Source organism: Chiloscyllium punctatum, chromosome 25 (genome assembly GCF_047496795.1).
Source record: "Chiloscyllium punctatum isolate Juve2018m chromosome 25, sChiPun1.3, whole genome shotgun sequence".
NCBI classification, from domain to species: domain Eukaryota; kingdom Metazoa; phylum Chordata; class Chondrichthyes; order Orectolobiformes; family Hemiscylliidae; genus Chiloscyllium; species Chiloscyllium punctatum.
In genome coordinates, this window is record NC_092763.1 from 65852399 (window position 1) to 65875154 (window position 22756).

Here is a 22756-nt window from a genome sequence, read left to right on the forward strand (position 1 = left end):
GTGTAGCTAGATATTTTCTAATCATCTGTTACATACTTCTGAAGCAGGTGCAACTTGAACCCAGCCTCCTGGCTCAGGCTAAGTGTAGATATGCTGTGTCAGGAATAATAGGTGTTGATAACTACTGACAATCATATAATTGTAAAGATATGAAAAGAGTTATCCTGGGGCACTAGTGTGAATCACCTGCAGGGTAATTTCATAGTTTGGGAAAATAATGTAAATGTTCTGCATCAAAAGAAGGCAAGTATTTTCTTTAACACAAAAATAAAATTTTGCAAAAACTTACTTGGGAAAATTGAACAAAGAACAGACCACACTTACAGAGCAGTGCTTTGTAATCAGTCACTTGCCCAATTTGTGTTGGAACAGTGTTATTCAGATTTTTAGATCATGAAACTGATTTGTATCTGGAATATGTTTGATATTCAAATTAGACTAGAATATTGAATTGAACAAGGCAGAGTTTGCTGCTATACTAACTTCTATAGTATTAAGTTTTAACTATATAAATATTCTGTTTTCCCACAGACTAAGTACATCAATGTGGTTTAAATCCGTGTCCACAGAGGAAAGGGCTGAATGCACCTTTTTCCCATGGTACCTACCATGCAGTTTTAGAACTCGCTGGATGGAATTGGTACTTTCTGAAACAGTCACCTTATTGTAAGAATACACAAGACCTATTTCCCGTGAGGACGAATGGGAAAAGCCAACGTGAATCTCAACAGAAACACAAATTGCTGCCTTTTTGGTACTTCCTTCAACAAAGACACCACTTCCTGCAAGTTTCAGCTGAGCAAAAAAAGAAAAAGAGCCATAGCTAATGTGAACCTATTTACCGAAGTGTTTTCAATTTAATTGCATGTAAACAAGTAACATTTAAATGTTTTTTTTCTAATACAGCTGTTCATAAAAATACCTGCTATTGATCATCTTTAAAATGTTCCCCAGGACAAACAATGAGCTTTTTTATTTTGACTAGTGCTATAAAGGTAATCAATTGGTGTGACTGCTATCCATTCCTGATGGAGCATGAAAAGTGTTTCTCAAGTGGTTTGTATACAATGTTGCAACCAATCATGGAACATCTATATCCCATGCCATACTTTAAAGTATATTCTGTTTTGCTCTGTATCCAGACTGGAGTATTTTGGAGTGGTAGCAGATTTTTAAATTAACTCTTACTAAGGACTAGTGGGTTTACTAGCCCCTTAAGTACATGCATTGCACCTTTGAAAAACCAGAGTCCCAGAGTATTAAGCAGCTTTTCAGAAGAGTGTACATAGTTCTTTGCTTTCTTTAACTTGTAAGTTTCAAGCGGTCATTTTGCAATTCTTGAGGCCAGCAGCCAACTCGGCCAAATTGTTAAACCTCAAGTGTGAATATAGCATAGGCTGACTTAAAGTTTAGATTTTTACAGGTGAGTTATCTTCTCCTTGAGGTTACAAACAACAAAAAAAAAATTGGCACTTAAGTTTCACATATTAAATATTTGACGGATTCACTGCCAATTATGCCTTGGTGAATTTCCTTTTTCAGGATATATTTTTGTTTAAGAAGCTGCTTAATTTTGCATTAAAAGCCAGGTTGTTGGTTCCTGATCCACATAATCATTATTTAAATGTAAACGAAATTCCACTTTCAGTATTCCCAACTACATGGCATGTCACACACTGGTAGAATTATCCTTACTTAACTTCTGGGAGAATAAAATTTGTATACTTATCATGGAACATGACTTTAAAATTTGGTCATTAACTGTTAGTGTTCCTTGGAGCTGTCTTTTGTAGGGTTAATTAACTTTGTGTGACACTGCATTTGTGATGTAATTGATATATCTCCACATCCTCTTCGGCACAGCTGCAGTGTGAATGATGCCAAATATCTATCAATATGGTTTTTCTTTTCCATACTCCCTTCATTCTGTTCGTTCACAACGTACATCTTAAAGATTAAATTTGATCTGTGTGTGAGAAATGTCATTTCTGTTTTTTTTGTCAGAAACAGTTGCTAGCTATTTTAAAGGTGCATTTCTTTTCACGTTGGGTGTGGTTTTGGGCAGTTGAAGCTGCAGAAAATACTTCTTTATGTTTAAAACTAAGAAATGTGAGAAGACTTAAGCATTTTGCATGTATGTATTCTGAGAAAGGTATAGTGCAGATAAAATACTTGTGCAGAATGGACTATATTTATTCTAGGTTTAGGAAATTAATTTTGGTTCCAAATGAAATTTCACCCAAATTCTATTGCCACTCTCAAATACTGCTTAAGAATGCGCAACAGCAGTACATGAGTTTAATCAAAACACAAGTTAAATGGACTGTTCTGGATATAATCACAAATGATATGGTGTGTCCAATACAGAAAATCCCACTTTTTAAAAGCTTAGTTTTTCAAAAGGTTTCTTAGTTGGTCATAACTTGCAAATTTTTTTTCCCTATTGAGTAGATCTATTTTGAGTGACTAAATATTGTTGTTTTCCCATCATTTCATGTTCCTCTTTCATTGAAACATAGTTTATTTTTATGAAGATCATGGACTACAATGTTGCCCTTCAGTAGTGTGTTGATCTAGAAGGAAATATGAAATCCCTGGCTACTTTTAAAAGGTACACTAATGCTCATGTGTAAGCAATCAGTAAAGCTCCCACCAAGTACAAATTAATCCAAGCTGTTGGGTGTAGTATTCATTTTGCACTGTTATTTGTAAACTTATAGTTTGTATGTACAAAATCATCCAGCATTTTGTGTGGTTTCTATAAATTGTATAAAAATTTTGAAAATCAAATTAATCAAAGTTCTGAAAAGCTACAAGATTAGATTTCGGCAGAGCCAGCTTGCCTCTGGAGGCTATTAAAAATGGTGGGTGGGACGTTTTAGAGATTCCCAGGCTGGTAGTTTTGTTGGTACATAATTCACTTCCATCCGTAGCTGGCTCCATTGAAAGCACAAGCATCTCATCCTCGTCCTCCTCCACCTCGCCCCCACACCTTTGAAATTTTTTCATAGAATTGGACTAGCTTCTCAAAGAGATGTGGTTCACAGTCCCTCAGCGGACTTGTTAAACTATTGTCTGGATTCTGCAACTCTTTTTAAAATATATGATTAAAAGGTCTTACCCACATTGCCTTTGCATCCTATATGCTCATCTGGAGAAATGGATACCTGGCCATTTGTTCCAGATAACATGGCTCATAGCCGCGTTATGAATGCTTAACTGAATCTAAGGCTTCGTATTTGATCAGTTCCGCAGGGGCCTGTTTTCACAGTTGGGAGTGGAGTCTGCTTTGATTAAAAGACAACCAATTTGTTTGTTCGTTTTGATTTATTTCTTTCAGTATTTGTTTATTTGGATAAAGTTAAGTGTGAAATAAGGTAAAGTTTATTATTTGCTTTTGTAAGTGCAACAATTTTTTTTCAAAGCAGATTTCTGAATGGGTGATTTTTATTAGTGTACTTTAAGACTTGCCATTGCCATTATATGTCAAGTTGGTGCTATACTGTACCGGGTGAGTGGGCATAAAGGATGTGGGGTCTCATGGGAGAGTCTGAGGGCTGAGAGCTAGAGGAACTTAATAGTCTTTGATACAAAATCCCTGAGAAGCAAGGCCAGCCTTATAAACAGTCTGTTTCCAAAGAGGCCTCCCTATAGCAATAAAATAGTGGTCAAGGACCCATTTTAAAGACACATCTGTTGAGTTGGGAAAGCTGTTTGGAAATCTGACTCCTGGTTTCACAAAGTCTGATACACAATAAATAAAGACTGTTGCATAAGCAAAATACTGAAATGCTGAAAATCTGAAATACATGAAAATTTTGAAGCAGCAAGTTTGACAACATCTGCAGAGATAGGAGCAATTAACATTTCATGTTGTCACATTTCGGACCAAACGGGGAAAGTTTGAACAGTAAAACTTCTAAGTGATACAGGGGGATGTGTGGAAAATTTCAAAAGGCTAGGTCTATTGTGAGAAATTAATTAATGAGAGTTGATGTGACAAAGCTGAGGCAATTGGTAATAGGGGAAGATAGGCACGTGCAAAGAGAAGGAACCAAATGGGCCACAGAGATTACAGTCTAAGTTATGGAATATAATCTCTGGCTCACATTTTTGTTTCTTTTACTTTACAAATATCAATCTTGTCTTTCCAGTCAAACACCCTTTCACTGTTCTGCCATTTGCACTGATCTGGACCCCACTTTTTTCTTTTTGTTCCATTACCATTACCTTTGGTTCTTCCCCCACAAATATTTTTGGCAGTTGATATCTCTTGTCTTTCCACCTTATCACAGACATTACCTTTTGGTTAGTTTCCTACTGTTCCCCCATTTCACCTCGTAAAAGCTCTTACAGTTCTAGGATTTCCCAGTTCTGATGAAAAGCCATAACCTGAGGCATTAACTTATTTTCTGTTTCCACTGGAGTGTTTCCAATATTTTTAGTTCGAACACACTGTTCTATATTTGCACCATAATCCTTGCTGACAGTAGGCTATTTTCATTTTGATATATAGTTCAGTTATAATGAAAGCTCATCTTAATTGGGAAGGGAGGGCATACAAGGAAGGGGTTGAGATGCTGACCTTTTATGGTGTAAGATGGGTTAGTTTGTCATGCCACAAAGTTATAGGAAGTTAGTTTGATTATCTTTTTAATACTGTATCGCCCCCTGCTCCCCACCCAGCTCCGATTGGGGGGGGGGGGGGGGGGTGAAGTGAAGAGGGGAGGGTTCATGGTCTTGCTATCGGATGCTGCATTGAATGCCTGGTAAACTGAATCACTTCCCCTAGATGTAGACTAAGACAAGAGTGGAATTTTGTTGGATTCTTTTTGCACCTTAGTAGTACATGCAATGCATGCATTTCCCTGCTTGCTTGCTCCCTTGGTTTGAGAATAATAGTTCTGATGGAAGACAATATTTATTTGAATTTATGTAGAAAACAATTTGGGTGATTGGCAAGGGATTAAGTAACTGATCTCTATTCTATCTGCATGCAGAGAATTGGCTATCTTGTTTTATCTACCTTTATTAAGTATTGTTCTGACTGTATTGATACCCTGATATCTATTGAGACAGTTAACCGGTTTGGTGACTTTCTGTAATGAGGCGTGTTTCAAAATACGATCAGTCAGGTTTTAATACAACAATATTTATTGCAAGAGATACTGCAAAATAAGTAATTATTAAGGTGAAATAGTTTCTTCAGCCGTTCAACTCTAATGTCATTAATTTCTGATGATAATTGGCTACACTTTCTGAATTAAATTTTCTACAAGTGCGTCCCACCCCTTTCCTAATTACAGTACTCTAATTTGAATAAATATGTTTTCATGTAGGGTAGATCCAAAAATATTTAACTATTCTCACCTTCACCTTTTTCAGTAATTATTATAACTTCCGATTAAAGGTTGCTCTTTTAAGCTTTACAATTTAAATGGGATTGTACTGTTTGAATGGATACTCCAGTTGGGGGTCTTTATTATGTTCAGTGATTTTTAAAAATGCCCCTTTTCTTTGAGGATTTCTTTGGATTTCTTTGAGGTGCCTTGTATTTTCTTCTTTTCATTTGAAATTGGAACACGTGAATGATTCAAGCAGATGCTTTTAGTGTCTTCATTTTCTAACATTGATGATTTTGTGAACTGAGACTGATTGCTGCCCATCATATCTTTTAACTAATGTGGATGGAATGGTCTGAGAGTAGATTAATTGCACCAATTTCTCTATTAGGAAATTTGGATATTTCAAGCAATTTTTTGGCCTATGTTACAATGCCAATCTGCACTACTCTTTTGAGTCCACAACATCTAAATTTTAAAAAAAATCACTTACTACAACTCAAAAACTGCACAACTGTTTAAAGAACAAAATTATATCTCAGCCACAATAGAAATCGAAAGTTTATCATCGCCCACTTTTCTAATTCAAGCTTCAACCAACCCCATTAAAAATGTTGTAAAGGTGATCTGCATCAGTAAGGATATATATATGTTTTATTGAATTGTGACTCACATTTAATTGACCAGTGATATTATAGTTGAGAAAAGTTTCAATTAATATCAGCAGTACCTGACACTTGTTTACTTTCTTCAACTTCTGGCTACACATATTTATGTACTAAATAATTTTAAAACTGTGATGAGGCTGATGATAGAGACCGGCCATGTTCTTGAGAGGTAGTAAAGCTGATTGTCATAATTATAATGTAGTGCAACAAAGTTAATTGTTATTTTCTCCACATCATATTACTGGTAACTTCTACAGTAGTATGTTGGTACAAATAACTGACCATATACTTGTACCCAGATAATGCAGCTCTGTCGTTTGTACCATTGTCTGCAGATTGTACCAGTAGTAACAATAGTACAAATATACATGCTCGCTTCGTAACACAGACAGCACTTTGTGGAATGCAATAGATACAAATTCTAGATACTGACCCATCCCAATGAGTACTTTGTGATTCCGTGATAATTGTAGACACCAGATACTGCATGAATCTGGAATAATAGAGATAGGAATACCACACTAATTAAGAGGTCTTTACTGGTTTTCAAAAAAAAAGGTTGGAGGGTGATTCGTGGGGTTCATGCTACGCATTCACTCTAAGCCCACAATAGTCCTGACTTGAGGATTTTGAAACCTATATAGTCTCCTAAATTTAGTATAGCTAGAGATAATATAATACACTGGTACCAGTAGGTACGGAATGAAAAATGTAGCAGATCTATGTAGACTGGTACATTTTGGTACTAATTTTTTTTTTGGTTGTTTTTTGTTAATCAAGAAATAGTCAACACATGCTGAAACAGGACTACCAGCATCATCATGCAGTTTAGATAATAAACACCTAGGTACTGAAGGCTACTAGTGTACGAAACTGAGCACTGACTACCTGTGTTATGATTTTATACAGTAACCTCAAGCCAAATTCTGGCTAAATGGGTATGGCATACACAATATGCAATTTCTCTTTTTCTCAAACTATTTGTAGCTTATGAGTTACTAAATTATTTCAGTATTGTGCTGGAAGTCTATTTCCAGATAAAAAGAATTTACATATCATTTGATAGGTACAGAAGAAATTATTTCTTAAAATTAGTAGTGGAAGGCAACCTAAAAACAAATGAGGGCAGGTACCTGCTTCCATGTTTAAAGAAAAAGTAAATTATGAAGTTAGTAACTTGTTGGTTTCGTCGGACTTTAGTAAATATGTTGCATCTTTTTTTTCATATTGATCAGTAGTTCTCAAACTTGTGCATGGAAAGGAAACTTTCATTGTCCTTTTTCTTTCCATCATGGTTGGAAATTACACACACACCCTGGAAAAGCAAATGGGAGATGTGGAGAGGGATGAAGTACAAATCTCAATAATCATCAGGTTTTTATTCAGAAGTGATTGTCCAAGTTATTGTCACTGCTATAAAATACACTTAATTTGAAAAAAGGACAATTCCGAACCATTGGCAGAGAGATGGAAATGGAGAATTCCTTTCTAGTATTCCATGTGCAGGTACCTTTCCTCATCTCAAAGTAAAAGTTGCATCTTCCAGACGATAGTATGCTGCTGTATAATAAAAAAAAACAAAGGTGGAACAATTATATTCCTTCTGTAAATTAATTTGACAAATGGACATAGTTTTTTTTGGCTGTACAGAAAAGTAGACGGTTGATGCTCTATATATTGCAGTTCCTGCACCACACATGACAGAAGGTTTAAAATATCTAATTTTATCTTGCTGTGTCTTCCACTGTAAATATTGTTTAGCAGTTTAATGTTAATCCACCATGTATGTGAATGGGAGACTGGCTTAGAGTTCTGTATAGTGTTTATATTTATCACAAATGCTTTCCATAGAGCTACATGCAATAAAATTGTGTTCATGTTATTGCCAATTTACCATGCTTTCTTCATTTCTACGTTGATTTTATTTTCACAAATTCCACAGGTTGATGGTGTGAAAGTTAACTTCTCCCAAACCCCTCATGATAAGAACACGAGTCAACCTTTTCAGTTTGTACAATAATAACTCTTGATAGTCTACTGTGTGCCCTGGCCGCTTGTTAATATACTTCCTTTACTCATTTCATAGTAAATGCCTCTCTATCTCTGACATAAGTAAGGTCAAAGTTCTTGTTTTGCAATGCAATTATGTAAATCATTGAAACATCACACGTTTGGATTGAACTCGACAAAGTTTCAAGTGTTCTGCAGCATAATAACAGACACACACTTGCTCATTTCTGTGTTCAATAGGAAATGCTATTTTAGTTTTTCTTAACCAGCTTGTAGAGTGTGGAGCTTGTATTAATGTACAAAGAGAAATTGGCATTCCTATATTGGTCATTTTCACTATCTGGTGCTTTAGACAGGTTTCTCCACCTTGTTACCACAGGGCTAGAAATTAGAAGTAGGCCATTGAGTCTGCTTCATCATTCAATGTGAATATGGTTAATCTGACTCCACATTTCTGCCTTATTCCCTGGACTTCTTGATTCCCTGTACAGCGTATTTTTTTTGATTAACTATATGCAGGCTGTGACAGAGATTTTTAATGACCCAGCCTCTACTGCCCTCTGTGGTAAGGAATTCCACAGATTTATTGCTCTCAGAAGAAATTCTCATGGTCTTAAATGGGCAGCGCCGTATTCTGATATTATGCCGTCTGGTCTAAGACACTCCCTCAAGAGAAAACAATTTTTTGCGTCCACTCTGTCAAGTCCCCTAAGAATGTTGTTTGTTTCAATAAGCTTGTGCCTCGTTCTCCAACAAGTACAGATCCAATCTCCACAACTAAGGCAGCCCCTCCATACCTGAGATCAGACTAGACAATGTTCTCTGGACTGCCTCAGTATATCTTTCCTTAGATAAGGAATTATTCACAGTATTCCAATGCTGACTAGCAGAGTCATAGAGATGTACAGCACGGAAACAGTATAATTTTAATCAGACCCCCTTGTTTTATACTCTATTCTCTGTAAAATAAAGGTCAACATTTTTTGTTTACCTTTCCTATTATCTGCTGAACTTGTATACAACATTTTTGTATTTTATGCACAATATCTGTCTACCAGCTTTGTACAACAAATCTATCACCTCTGTATTTTGATGCTTCCATCCACAGCAAAATCTTTACTGTCTTCCATTGTAAATATTTCCCCTGTTATGGTCCCCATCTTCATTTCTCCCAAGTTCAGCAGGTATAAATGTGAACATCTGCCACAAAACTGGCTTGACTATTCATTGCTCTTAAGCCAACTGGTGCTAAGCCATTGAAAGATGGAACATCAGAAATAAATGCATGGCTTAAGTAGTAACAATAGAGTGCATAGTAGTGATTTGCAGTACAAAATTCCTATTTGTGTCTGTTATTTGTGATCACAATGGGTGGCAGTAGTACACAACTGACTTCTCCAGTGGTGACCAAGCAGATTTAACTACATATGTTAGTACTGCTAAAGGTTTAAAACCATTCTCCCTAAATATGAAGTTGCGTTGAAGCACATCTTGTACAGTATTGTTTTGTAGTGTGCCACTTGTGTTTATAGAGCTTTATGCAATCATGTAATTTCTTTTTTGGTTTGTAGGACGTGCAAAGTAACAGCATGTTATCTAACAAACTCAGTCACCAACAAGGAACTGATGTCATATCCTTTGGAGACAAACGTTTTCTTTGTTTCAGCACAAACAGCAGGGTAAAGACTGGCCTCAAGTTCTGGAGAAATGAAAGTTACAACATCCTTTTTTTACCTCCCACGACAGTAATTGAACAAATAAAAGTTACCAAATTACTAGTTTGCTGACCTAAGCTGTTAAAACAGGTCAACTCCACAGATATTGCACACATGGTATATGAGCCTCAATGTTGACTTCATTTTAAAGTTTTTTTTTGCACCCTGATCTTGAAATCGCATCCTATATAATTATGATTGTGATAATCTACTGCTCCTAATTCTTCTGCATAGCCTTTTTTTTTGTACTAGTGACTCATCTCACCTGGCTTTATTCCTAACCAATTATAGCCAGAGAATCTCCTACAAGAACATTCTACTCCTGCACTATTTCCTCTGATGTTTCTTTCTCCACACTTTAACCCTCCCTCAAAAAAATGTAATTTTGGATTGTTCTTGTTTCTCATAGACCTGCTACAGTTCAATAACAACATTTGAAAACACGACACAAAAAAGCAAAAAACTGTGGATACTGGAAATCAGAAATAACTGTTCCTGAAAAAAACATCAGGTTCAGCAGCATCTGAAAGCAGAATTTACTGGATGTCGGTTTGCTCGGTAAGCTGGAAGGTTCATTTTCAGATGTTTCATCACCATACTATTTAGCATCTTCAGTGAGCGTCTGACGAAGCACTGCTGATGTTTTCTGCTTTCTATTTATATGTTTGGGTTTCTTTGGGTTGGTGAAAGTGAGGACTGCAGATGCTGGAGATCAGAGCTGAAAATGTGTTGCTGGAAAAGTACAGCAGGTCAGGCAGCATGCAAGGAGCAGGAGAATCGATGTTTCGGGCATGAGCCCTCCTTCAGGAATGAGGAAAGTGTGCCAGCAGGCCAAGATAAAAGATAGGGAGGAGGGGCTTGGGGGAGGGGCGTTGGAAATGCAATAGGTAGAAGGAAGTGAGGGTGATAGGCCGTAGTGGGGGTGGGGGCAGAGAGGTCAGGAAGAAGATTGCAGGTTAGGAAGGTGGTACTGAGTTCGAGGCTTGGGACTGAGACAAGGTGGGGGGAGGGGAAATGAGGATACTGGAGAAATCTGAGTTCATCCCTTGTGGTTGGAGGGTTCCTAGGCGGAAGATGAGGCGCTCTTCCTCCTGCCGTCGTGTTGCTATGATCTGGCGATGGAGGAGTCCAAGGACCTGCATGTCCTTGGTGGAGTGGGAGGGGGAGTTGAAGTGTTTAGCCACGTTGGTGTGGGTGTCCCAGAGGTGTTCTCTGAAACGTTCCGCAAATAGGTAGCCTGTCTCCCCAATATAGAGGCGGCCACATTGGGTGCAGCGGATGCAGTAAATGATGTGTGTGGAGGTGCAGGTGAATTTGTGGTGGATATGGAAGGATCCCTTGGGGTCTTGGAGGGAAGTAAGGGGGGGGGATGTGAGGGTGCAAGTTTTGCATTTCTTGTGGTTGCAGGGGAAGGTGCCAGGAGTGGAGGTTGGGTTGGTGGAGGGTGTGGACCTGACGAGGGAGTCACAGAGGGAGTGGTCTTTTCGGAACGCTGATAGGGGAGGGGATTGAAATATATCCTTGGTGGTGGGGTCCGTTTGGAGGTGGCGGAAATGATGACGGATGATACGATGTATATGGAGGTTGGTGGGGTGGTAGGTGAGGACCAGTGGGGTTCTGTCCTGGTGGCAATTGGAGGGGCGGGGCTCAAGGGCGGAGGAGCGGGAAGTGGAGGAGATGCGGTGGAGAGCATCATCAATCACGTCTGGGGGGGAAATTGCGGTCTTTGAAGAAGGAGGCCATCTGTGTTGTGTGGTATTGGAACTGGTCCTCCTGGGAGCAGATGCGGCGGAGACGAAGGAATTGGGAATATGGGATGGCATTTTTACAGGGGGCAGGGTGGGAGGAGGTGTAGTCTAGGTAGCTGTGAGAGTCTGTCGGTTTATAGTAAATGTCCGTGTTGATTCGGTTGCCCAAGATAGAAATGGAGAGGTCTAGGAAGGGGAGGGTGGAGTCGGAGACGGTACAGGTAAATTTGAGGTCTGGGTGGAAGGTGTTGGTAAAGTGGATGAACTGTTCAACCTCCTCATGGGAGCATGAGGCAGTGCCGATACGGTCATCGATGTAGTGGAGGAAAAGGTGGGGGGTGGTGCCAGTATAGCTGCTGAAGATGGACTGTTCCACATAGCCAACGAAGAGGCAGGCATAGCTGGGGCCCATGCGGGTGCCCGTGGCTACTCCTTTGGTTTGGAGGAAGTGGGAGGATTGGAAAGAGAAGTTGTTCAGAGTGAGAACCAGTTCAGTCAGTCGAAGGAGGGTGTCAGTGGAAGGGTACTGGTTGGTACGGCAGGAAAGGAAGAAGCGGAGGGCTTTGAGTCCTTCGTGATGGGGGATGGAGGTGTACAGGGACTGGATGTCCATGGTGAAGATAAGGCGTTGGGGACCGGGGAAGCGAAAATCACGGAGGAGGTGGAGGGCTTGGGCGGTGTCTCGAACGTAGGTGGGGAGTTCTTGGACTAAGGGGGACAGGACAGTATTGAGGTATGCAGAGATGAGTTCGGTGGGGCGGGAGCAGGCTGAGACAATGGGTCGGCCAGGGCAGTCAGGTTTGTGGATATTGGGCAGGAGGTAGAAACGGGCGGTGCGGGGTTGTGGGACTATGGGGTTGGAGGTGGTGGATGGGAGATCCCCTGAGGTGATGAGGTTATGGATGGTCTGGGAGATGATGGTTTGGTGGTGGGAGGTGGGGTCATGGTCAAGGGTGTGTTGGTCTTCTCAAAGCTCGCTAGTAGAGTTTACATTTTGAAAATGTGATATTAGTTTCTATATGTAAATTAACCCCTGACTCTGGACTCTACTGTCTGATTTATCATGGCTTGTCCATCATACAGAATTGGGTGACAAATTTCCTGTAATCAATAATGAATAACTGAAACAATTGGTTTAGTTCCCTGGCAGAAATTTGGTGCTCTCATTGCCAAACCCAATCATCTCATTGGCCACTATCTGGGACTGAACTGATTATTTAAATCCAAGCATCCTAACTCCAGCCACAAGGCAAATCGAAATGTCCATTTTCACCATATTCTAACTTTCAGTGGAAGAAAACCAACTAGTTCTGGAATGAAAGATAATTGGGATGCTGCAATTTAAGCCCATTTTGTGGCATAGTGAGTTATTGATTCCTGACCCTTCCTGATTTAAGCATTCATCACTATTGGGAGAACAATGAAAAATAAATACTTTTCTCTGTATTGTTGAATTGTTTTCTGTAAGATTTCACCTTCCAGTCTACAAGGGTCAGAGTTTTGGACAAAGGAAGCTTTCCAGTCACAAGTTGCAGTGTCCAATATTTGTCTGAATTTAGTAATGAGTTGCTGAAAAGCTGTTGATCACAGAGGTTAACACCTAACCCATATGTTCCCTGAAATTATTTTCGATATACAGTCCTGAAGATTGGAAAGCAGAATACTGTCAATGCTGAAAATCTGGCATGAAAGCAGGAAATGCTTGGGTCAGGCAGCATTTGTGGGGAGCGAAACAACCAATATTTCAGGCATGTTTTATTTGAAGTGGGACACATTAGAAATGTAATAGGATTTGAACAGGAGATGGATTAAACAGTGTTACAGGGCAAAAAGCAGGAGGGATTGAAATACAAAAGAGCTAGCCTTCCAGGGACAAGGGAAGTGATGAGGGGCCAACAAGTAACAAATTATGCACCTAGAATAGGTATGCTGCTGACTGAAAGCAAAATGTAAGGGAAAACCAAACTCTGCAAATAGGGAAAAACAAAATGGGGCAGAGATTATAGTGGAATTGTTAACTGCAGAAGGCTGCAAATGTCTAATTGAAAGATGAGGTGCTACACATTAATTCTTACATTGTGTTTCAGTAGGCAGAGGACAGAGGGGCTGAGACAAAGTGTTAAAATAACAAGTCATTGAAAACTTGATATCATGCAGCCAGACAGTATGGTCATGCTCCATTCATTTGAAATTGTACTTGGTTGATCACTGGGATGGTGGGGGTGGGGAAGAGAGGTGGGCAGGCTATCATGAGGAAAGGCTGAACATGTTCCTTTATCCATTGGAGTTTAGTTGAATGAAAGGCAATATTATTGAAATGTAAGATTCTGAGGTAACTTGATTGGATGGATGCTGAAATTATGTTTGCTCTTTTGGGAGACAGACCTAAGAGATCGTGTAAAAGTAGGCTCTCCCATTTAAACAGAGATCGGGATACTGCTTTTCCTCCTCCTGCTGTGAGTGTCATGAGTCTGCAGCTGTTTTTCCCATACAGCAATGGAAGCAAGTTTGAGTATTTTTAAGGCTGATTTGGATTGACCTTATTAGTCAAGAATTCCAAGCTATCAGAGGTTCTAGATTCTATTTTGAAATTTGGTGACAAATGTGTCTCAACAGAAAAACATGAGTTTGTATGATATCTTGACTTTTAAATATGTTATTTCTTCATTGTTCAACGATGAAAATTATAGAACTCCCTACTTAGTGACTTCACTACAAGTTGCAGCGAATAAAGCAGACAGTTTTCCCTACCTTCTCAAACATAACTAGAAATAGGCAATAAATGTTTGCTAATGGCCACATTGCAAAAATTGTTGTCAAATGTGGTGAGTTTAAGCTGCTCTTATGATATGAGTCCTAGGCTGTGGACTTGATTCTAAGCAATTATATATACCAGCGTGTAAACAGCAACTATTCTACAATGTAGCTACCTAGTAATACATTGAAATACATTAGTACAGTGTGACCTGTGGGAGAAAGAATACTTTCCACTTTATTACATTCATCATTGCTGTAATGCCTGCTTTAAATTGAAAAACTTACTTTAAAATCAGATTTTGTTGAAAATATCAGTTCAGCTGTCATAAAAATTCCAAGAAAGCAAAACAAGATTAATCTGAACTCTTATCCAACTACATCTAGGAAATTTGGTGTTAGACTAGAATTAGGCATGTGTAGGTTTACTCTCAGAAATATAGGGAAAAATATTCTTATCCATTTTCTTCACATACAAGATAGTTCTGTGTTTATAATATTCTGGGCATGTGTTCCTGGTCTTTATCGCTGCAAATCATTGTGTGCCGTGGTGCTGTTAACAATCCCGCCACCTATTGATATTAATTAGAATAGCAGCTGTGAATTGCTGTACCACTTAATTCTGTTGATGTAAAATCTAAAGTTAAAACCATAACTTCATGAGTGTTATAATATTAGCATTTTAGGTGTAGAATGAGGTATGTTCACAGAATTGTTTTGCTGTAGAAGGAGACCGTTTGCATAATTATGCCGACAATAGTGGCAATCTTCTGCCTTTTCCACTTCTCCCCGCATCCATTTCTATCCAAATAATCATCCAATGCTCTTTTGAATGCAACAGTTTAACCTACCTCCACCGTATTTCCAGCCAGTGCATTCCATGCCCTAACTACTTATTATATGAATGAGTATTTACTCTCATCACCATTGCATCTTTTGCACGTGGATAAAGTAGATAGCTTCTCTCTATCTACTTTATCCAGCCTGCTCATGATTTTGAAAACTTCTATCAAAACATCTTTCAGCTGCCTTCTTTCCAAGGAGAACAACTCAACTTCTATATTCAATGCTCATGACTGAAGTTTTTAGTTCCTAGAACCACTCTTATAAATCATTTCTGAACACCCTCCAATGCATTTTCCTCTATAATAAAGTGCCCACAACTGTACACAATATTCTAGCTAAGTGTTTTGTACAAGCTCAACATCATCTCCCTGCTCTTATACTCCTGTGCCTCTATTAATAAAGCTGAGAACACTGCTTTATTAACTATTCTCTTCACCTGTCCTGCCACTTGCAATGATGTGTGCACATATATACCCAGGACCCTCTGCTCCTGTACCATCTTTAAAATTAAACCCCTATTTTATATTGTCTTTCAATTTTCTGCCTCATACATCTTTGCATTGAACCTTATCTGTCACCTATCTGTCAACTTGTCAATGTCCTTTTGGAGTCTCACAGTTTACAATTCTTTCAAATTTGGTGTCAACTGCAAACTTTGAAATTGTCAGTTTCACCATGCTAAAGGAAGAACTGGAAATGGGGCCGAAAAGATTTAAAAGGATGTTACTAAGACTGGAAAGTTTGTGTTATAAGGATAGGCTGGCACTTATTCCCTGGACTATAAAAGACTGAGGATTGACCTTATAGAGGTGTATAAAATCATGAGGGGCAGAAGTAAGATGAATTACCAAAGCCTTTTCCGCAGGGTAGGGGAGTTCAAAGTTAGAACGCATAGATTAAAGATGAAAGGGGAAAGTTTAAAAGGAACCTGAAGGGTAACTTTTTCACAGAATGAGCTGCCAGAGGAAGTGGTAGAGGTAAGTACAATTACAACATTTAAAAGACATTTGGACAGATACACAGATCGGAAAGGTTTGGAGGAATATTGGCCAAACACAGGTAAATGGGGCTAGTTCAGTTTAGGAAACCAGGTTGGCATAGAGGAGTTAGGCTGAAGGGTCTGTTTCTGTGCTGTATGACTCAATGATATTGTCACATGGCTAGTAATCCAGAGACCTAGGCAACTGCCAAAGGGACTTGGGTTCTAATCAAATGAAGGCTGTGGTTGGATTCAATTCCATTAATGAAGTAGCAAGTAGTCTCAGTAATGGAAACCACAATGACCATTGTTTGGTTGTTGTAAAACTTCTTCTGATTCACATATGTCCTTTAGAGAAAGAAATCTGCCATTCCACCTCACCTGACTTTCAAATTTCTTGAGATTTGCAGCAATATTGAAGACTTCTGCAATAGCCCAGCAAGCCACTCAGTTCAAGGGCAATTAGGAATGGGTAACAAAAGCTAACCTTGAATTTAAAATAGCCCCCAAATATGCATAGAGAAAGATGGGCACATTCACAGAAATGGAATATCCATCTATTTCCACTTCTATGAACATCATGTCCCAAATAAAATGGTCAAAGTATATACTCCAACATTCAATATGCACTCACTTCTATATGTTATACAGTAGTCAGCAGCATCAGGCTTTCAGTGGTTGTAAAGTCTTGTGATACTTTCAATTTGCAATAAACAAGATACAACTAGCAGTCTGGCCCTGGCAAAGTTCTCTCTGGTATCTTGTAAAGTGATAATTGTATCCTGTGTTCTGCACTCCACTTCAGCTTAGAGCACACAGGGAAGTCATTGAGTGCTGGAACTCCCTTCCTGTTCCCATTTAGCAAATTGAGTCAATCTGATTCGGAAGTTACAGCTCAGCCAAGACTAATTTGATTGTAGATGGCATTGTGCCTGGAGTTAAGTAAGTCTAGCCAGATTAGTTTACATTAAAGGGAAACTGTTTTAGGATTAAATGTTACCACTTGTCTTCAAAAGTAATGAAAGAGGAATGCTACTTTTTTTTTGAAACCTGTTAATTGTGCCCTTTATCGCAATGTTCAACCATCCGCTTGACAAAGTCAAGAAAGTGATAGTTTACAAATGAAACATACTGTCATTAAAAGAACAGAGCAGTTGCCTTGGAAATATGACTTGCCCAATAGGGACCTCTTTCGTTTCTTTCAAATTAGAAGTTTCATACAAAAAGAAGCCACACTTCTAACTGATTCTTATCAGTCTGACATGGAGAAGAGGGTGTTGAGTGCTGAGGGTACGTTATCGGTTAACAACATTTATCATTTTGTGGGGAGAGGGTTCCTCAGGTGAGACCGAATGGCTCTGTAAGGTATGAGATAGGGAGCTTGACTCTGTGATCTTTTCTGAGAAATGGGAGGATAGCTGGGAAAATGCAAGAAGGATCTTGATTTGCAACAGGACCCATGCCTTGCAATTGAAGATTCTCCACAGAGCTTATTTAGCCCCAGACCGCCTCACTAAATTTACAGGGGGAGCATCTCCAATGTTCCTAAATGTAAAGTGATCATGAGAACACTTACTCATTGTCTTTGGTCCTGCTACAGACTGCGAGCATACTGGAGCACTGTGGTAGGCGAAATAGAGAAGGCCTTGGGGACGGAGGTGGAGATGGACCTGGTATCTCCTCTTCTTGGCTTTGGTAATTCACTTTCATTAGATGCACACAAAAAAGGCTTTTCAGCATCCTCACTTTTTATGTAAGAAACAACATTCTATTAGGGTGGGTGTCAGAAAATCCCCTGGGGCTAGCAGGCTGGCATAAACTAGTCATGGGGCATATCCCCTTGGACTTTCTTACAAGTATGGTGCACCATAAAACTGAGAATTTCTATAAGATGTGGTGGCCCTTTTTGGACTACCTGGGTACAGATTTGTCTGCCATACTAATAAAGCCTTTATATAACCATAGTAATTATATTAAATGAATCTGGTATCCAGAGAGGAGGAACTACACACCTATGGATATGTATAAACGTATGCGCTCGATGATCAAGGGCTATTGCTTTGTTTCCCTGAGCTGTGTTATGGTCATTGTTATTGTTAAGATTTTCATTTTTTAGCTTAGCTAATATTTATTTATCTATGTAATTAATGGGTTTGTTTTTTAACATTAGTTTGAATGGTTTTGTATTTGTACTATTCAAAAGAAAAAAATTTCCTTTTTTAATAAAAATACAACAGAGCGATGTGACATGGAAGTATCAAACTAAAAACTTTATACAGTGGTTGGTTTGTCATCTTAGCTACCTGTTTTTCAACATTGCCATTCCTTATGGAGGGAATGAATTAGTCGCGTTGAGATTTTTTTTAATTTCAAAAATATACTTTATTCATAAAATTATTTTGATGTCTATACAATTAGTGATGCCATACATATATATACATTCCATTTCTTTACGTACAGAGATCGGAATTAATCATTCATATATACAAGTCTGTACATTGACCATCCAGATATTTTGCTGAGATGTCAGCGGAGCCAAACTACTGAGTGGGCCCCTGTTGTTCTTAAGCAGACAGACTTTACACTGTGGTCTTTCCCCACCGCGCCTTGGCGGCAGCTGCCCCAAGCTTCAGCGGGTCCCTCAACACATAGTGCTGGACCTTGGAATGTGCCAGTCTGCAACACTCAGTCGGGGTCAACTCCTTCAGGTGGAAGATCAACAGGTTTTGGGTGGACCAAAGAGCATCTTTCACCAAGTTGATGATGCTCCAGGCACAGTTGATGTTCGTCTTGGTGTGCGTCCTGAGGAGCAGACCGTAGAGCACGGAGTCCCGCATTACTGAGCTGCTCAGGATGAACCTTGACAAATTGAGGGTGGCACGGTGGCACAGTGGTTAGCACTGCTGCCTCACAGCGCCAGAGACCCGGGTTCAATTCCCGCCTCAGGTGACTGACTGTGTGGAGTTTGCACTTTCTCCCAGTGTCTGCGTGGGTTTCCTCCCACACTCCAAAGATGTGCAGGTCAGGTGAATTGGCCATGCTAAATTGCCCGTAGTGTTAGGTGTAGGGGTATGGGTGGGTTGCGCTTCGGCAGGGCGGTGTGGACTTGTTGGGCCGAAGGGCCTGTTTCCACACTGTAAGTAATCTTAAAAAAAAAACACAACTGCATTCCTCTCCAGACTTCCTTTGCATAGGCACATTCCAGAAGATGTGTGACAGTCTCGTCTCCTCCATAGCTGCTTCGAGGGTAGCATGTGGTGCGGCAGAGAGTCCGGGCATGCATAAAGGATCTCGCAGGCAGAGCCCTTCTCACCACCAGCGAAGCCATGTCTTGGTGCTTGTTGGAAAGTTCTGGCGATGAGGCATTCTGCCAAATGACTTTGATAGTCTGCCCAGGGAACCACTCGTTAGGATCCGCCCTGTCCTTTTCCCGAAAGATCTCAAGGATACTACGTGCTGACCACTTCCTGATGGACTTTTCGTCAAAGGTGTTTTTCTTCATAAACTTCTCCACGAAGGACAGGTGATACGGAATGGTCCAACTACCTGGAGTATTCTGCGGCAACAAGGCCAGGCCCATCCTTCGCAACACCGGGGACAGGTAGAACCTCAGTACGTAGTGACACTTGGTGTTCGCGTACCGGGCATCCATGCTCAGCTTGATGCAGCCACACACAAAGGTGGCCATCAGGGTGAGGGTGGCATTGGGTGTGTTTTTCTCCCCCCGTTGCCCAGATCTTTATACATGGTGTCCCTTCGGACCCGGTCCACCTTTGATCTCCACATAAAGCGGAAGATAGCCCGGGTGACTGCGACAGCACAGATTCTGGGGATAGGCCAGACCTGTGCCACATATAACAACACTGACAGTACCTCACACCTGATGACCAGGTTTTTTCCCGCGATAGAGAGCAACGTTGCTCCCATCTGCCTAGTTTCTGCCTCACTTTACTGATACGCTCCTCCCAAGACTTGGCACACCCCCCAACCCCTCCAAACCAAATACCCAGCACCTTCAGGTGATCAGTCCTGACAGTGAAGGGGATAGAGGATTGGTTGGCCCAGTTCCCGAAGAGCATGGCCAAGCTCTTGCCTCGGTTTACCTTGGCCCCCGAGGCCCGTTTGAACTAGTCACATATGCACGAGTCTGTGCACGGACAGCGGATCCGAGCAGAAAACAGCAACATCATCCATGTACAGGGAGGCCTTAACCTGTAGGTCCCCGCTGCCAGGAATAGTCACCCCTCTCAGGCTCGCATCCTTCCTGATGGACTTGGCAAATGGCTCTATGGAGCACATAAACAAGGCAGGAGAGAGAGGGCAGCCCTGCCTGACTCCAGATCTGACTGGGAAACTATCTGATTCCCACCCATTGATGGAGACTGCACTGACAATGTTGGTGTAGAGCAGTCTGAGCCAATTGCAGATTCTCTCCCTAAAGCCCATTTTGGAGAGAACATCCCTCATATGTGTGTGATATCCTGTCAAAGGCTTTCTCCTGGTCCAGACTGATGAGGCAGGTGTTTGCCCCCATGTCCTGCACATAGGCAATCGTATTCCTGAGGAGTGCGAGACTCTCAGTGATCTTCATGCCTGGTACAGCACAGGTTTGGTCAGGGTGAATCACCGATCCCAGAGCAGACCTGACCCTCATGGGTTGGCGATGACCTTTGACAAGATTTTGTAATCTCTTGGACCAGTTAGTTACAAATGCAAATCAGCCATTGACTGAGGTTGCCATGAAGGATTTTCTTCCTCTCCCTTTGTCCTCATCTGGGACGTGGTGACCCTCACGTTCAACCACCACCAGTGGTCTCTCTCTTCAGGAGAGAACAGCCCTATGGTCCAGAAGGGCTTAGCTGACTTTACAAATGCAGACGATAAAGTTCATTTTTAACTCAGATGACTTACTGTCTGATTGTACAGAGTATTATATTAGTTGTATGTTGGTGTGAAGCATTTTAACTGGTGGTCCTGTTTGTGAAAATTCAACTTAAGTTTGGAGTTGGGGCAATGTGGAGTGAGACTTCCTAAGGAAATGGACTTTAACACTGCCTTTGTACCATGCAAGCTGCTTCATACCACTGTTATATTTTCTGGATTATCTTGTGCAAGATTCCTACCTGTAGCTGGAAGGCTGTCATCAATGATCACTGGTTGGATCTAAAAGGGCAGGTAGTCTTGTTCAAAATAAATCCTTGTACAAATGTTGATTTGATAATCCATTGTGCTATAATTATTTTATTCCCTGGACATTTCCCATGTAAATTGTTGGTTCTGGTTTATATTAAAACTGCCGGGTGTCTCTTGTGTACAGATGGTGTTGACAGGCAACACCATCAAGGCAGCAATGATAGAACATGTGTCCCTTCATCATGTCTTTAAAATATGCATTTCCAATTTTAGGTATGATCTTCCAAAACAGCTCTTACTCCTGGTGGAAAATCAAACACATTTGAATATGGTATTAAAAGTGGTCTTTCCAGAAATCTTTCATTGGTGTACCCTAACAGTTCAGTGAAGTCATGCAATCGTAGAAAGATCTGCAGATTAGCACTTTATAAGGGCTGGCAACACTCTCACCACATTAAGAGAATCAGTCAGAACTCATGGCTGTATGAGTAGATGCTTTAGAACACAATATATTGTAGCTATTAGCTTCTGCCTCCCTGCTCAACCACTCTATCATATCAAAGTTCAAGATAATCCAGCTAAAGTACACATCTTCCCACCTGCTATTCAGCTATTAGCCTGCTGAATGTCAGGTTTGTAAATAAATTTTTGCTACCCTTAACCCATTTGTTGCTGAAACATCTGCCTTCAATACCTCCAGACAACGCTGTCCTGGTCAGGCACCAATCCCAAACTGTATGCTTCAGCCCACATTCTCCATCACAGCATTTTATCCTAGCTGATGCTTTTAATTTACAATTTTATGTTCTTACCCTTGCCAAGGATTTTCCATTTTGGAATTGAAGATGGTTGGTGGCCATCTTAGAGGGTGTCGCATCCACCATGCCTTGCTGAGTTTTCTGGAGCAATAGTTTTCTAGACACTCGACACTCATTGGGAATGATCAGCCATGATCATATTGAATCAGTATCCTGTTCCAGCCTTATCTCCATAACCCTTGACTCCACTATCTTTAAGAGCTCTATCCAATTCTTTCTGAAATGAATCCAGAGACTGGGCCTCCACTGCCCTCTGGGGCAGAGCATTCCACACAGCCACCACTCTCTGGATGAAGTAGTTTCTCCTCATCTCTGTCCTAAATGGTCTACCCCGTATTTTTAAGTTGTGTCCTCTGGTTCGGCACTCCTCCATCAGCGGAAATATGTTTCCTCCTGCCAGAGTGTCCAATCCTTTCATAATCCTATACGTTTCAATCAGATCCCCTCTCAGTCTTCTAAACTCAAGGGTATACAAGCCCAGTCGCTTCAGTCTTTCCGTGTAAGGCAATCCTGCCATTCCAGGAATTGACCTCGTGAACCTACGCTGCACTCCCTCAATAGCCAGAATGTCTTTCCTCAAATTTGGAGACCAGAACTGTACACAGTACTCCAGGTGTGGTCTCACCAGGGCCCTGTACAGCTGCAGAAGCACCTCTTTGCTTCTATACTCAATTCCTCTTGTTATGAAGGCCAGCATGCTATTAGCCTTCTTCACGACCTGCTGTACCTGCATGCTTGCCTTC

At 40.5% G+C, this 22756-nt stretch overlaps 1 protein-coding gene across 2 annotated transcripts in view; it reads left to right on the forward strand.

The window, feature by feature from the left end:
* Positions 1-10275, forward strand: part of LOC140496019 (insulin receptor substrate 2-A-like) — a 105442-nt gene extending 95167 nt beyond the window's left edge. The window contains exon 2 of one of the 2 annotated variants that reach the window (XM_072595451.1): positions 10145-10275. In XM_072595451.1, the coding sequence (XP_072451552.1) occupies positions 10145-10173 (29 nt within the window). In that variant the 3' untranslated portion in view covers positions 10174-10275. Of the gene's footprint in view, positions 1-531; positions 7893-10144 lie in introns of those variants that run through there. The other variant, XM_072595452.1, reaches the window with a different exon arrangement.
* The last annotated feature ends 12481 nt before the right edge of the window (positions 10276-22756 follow it).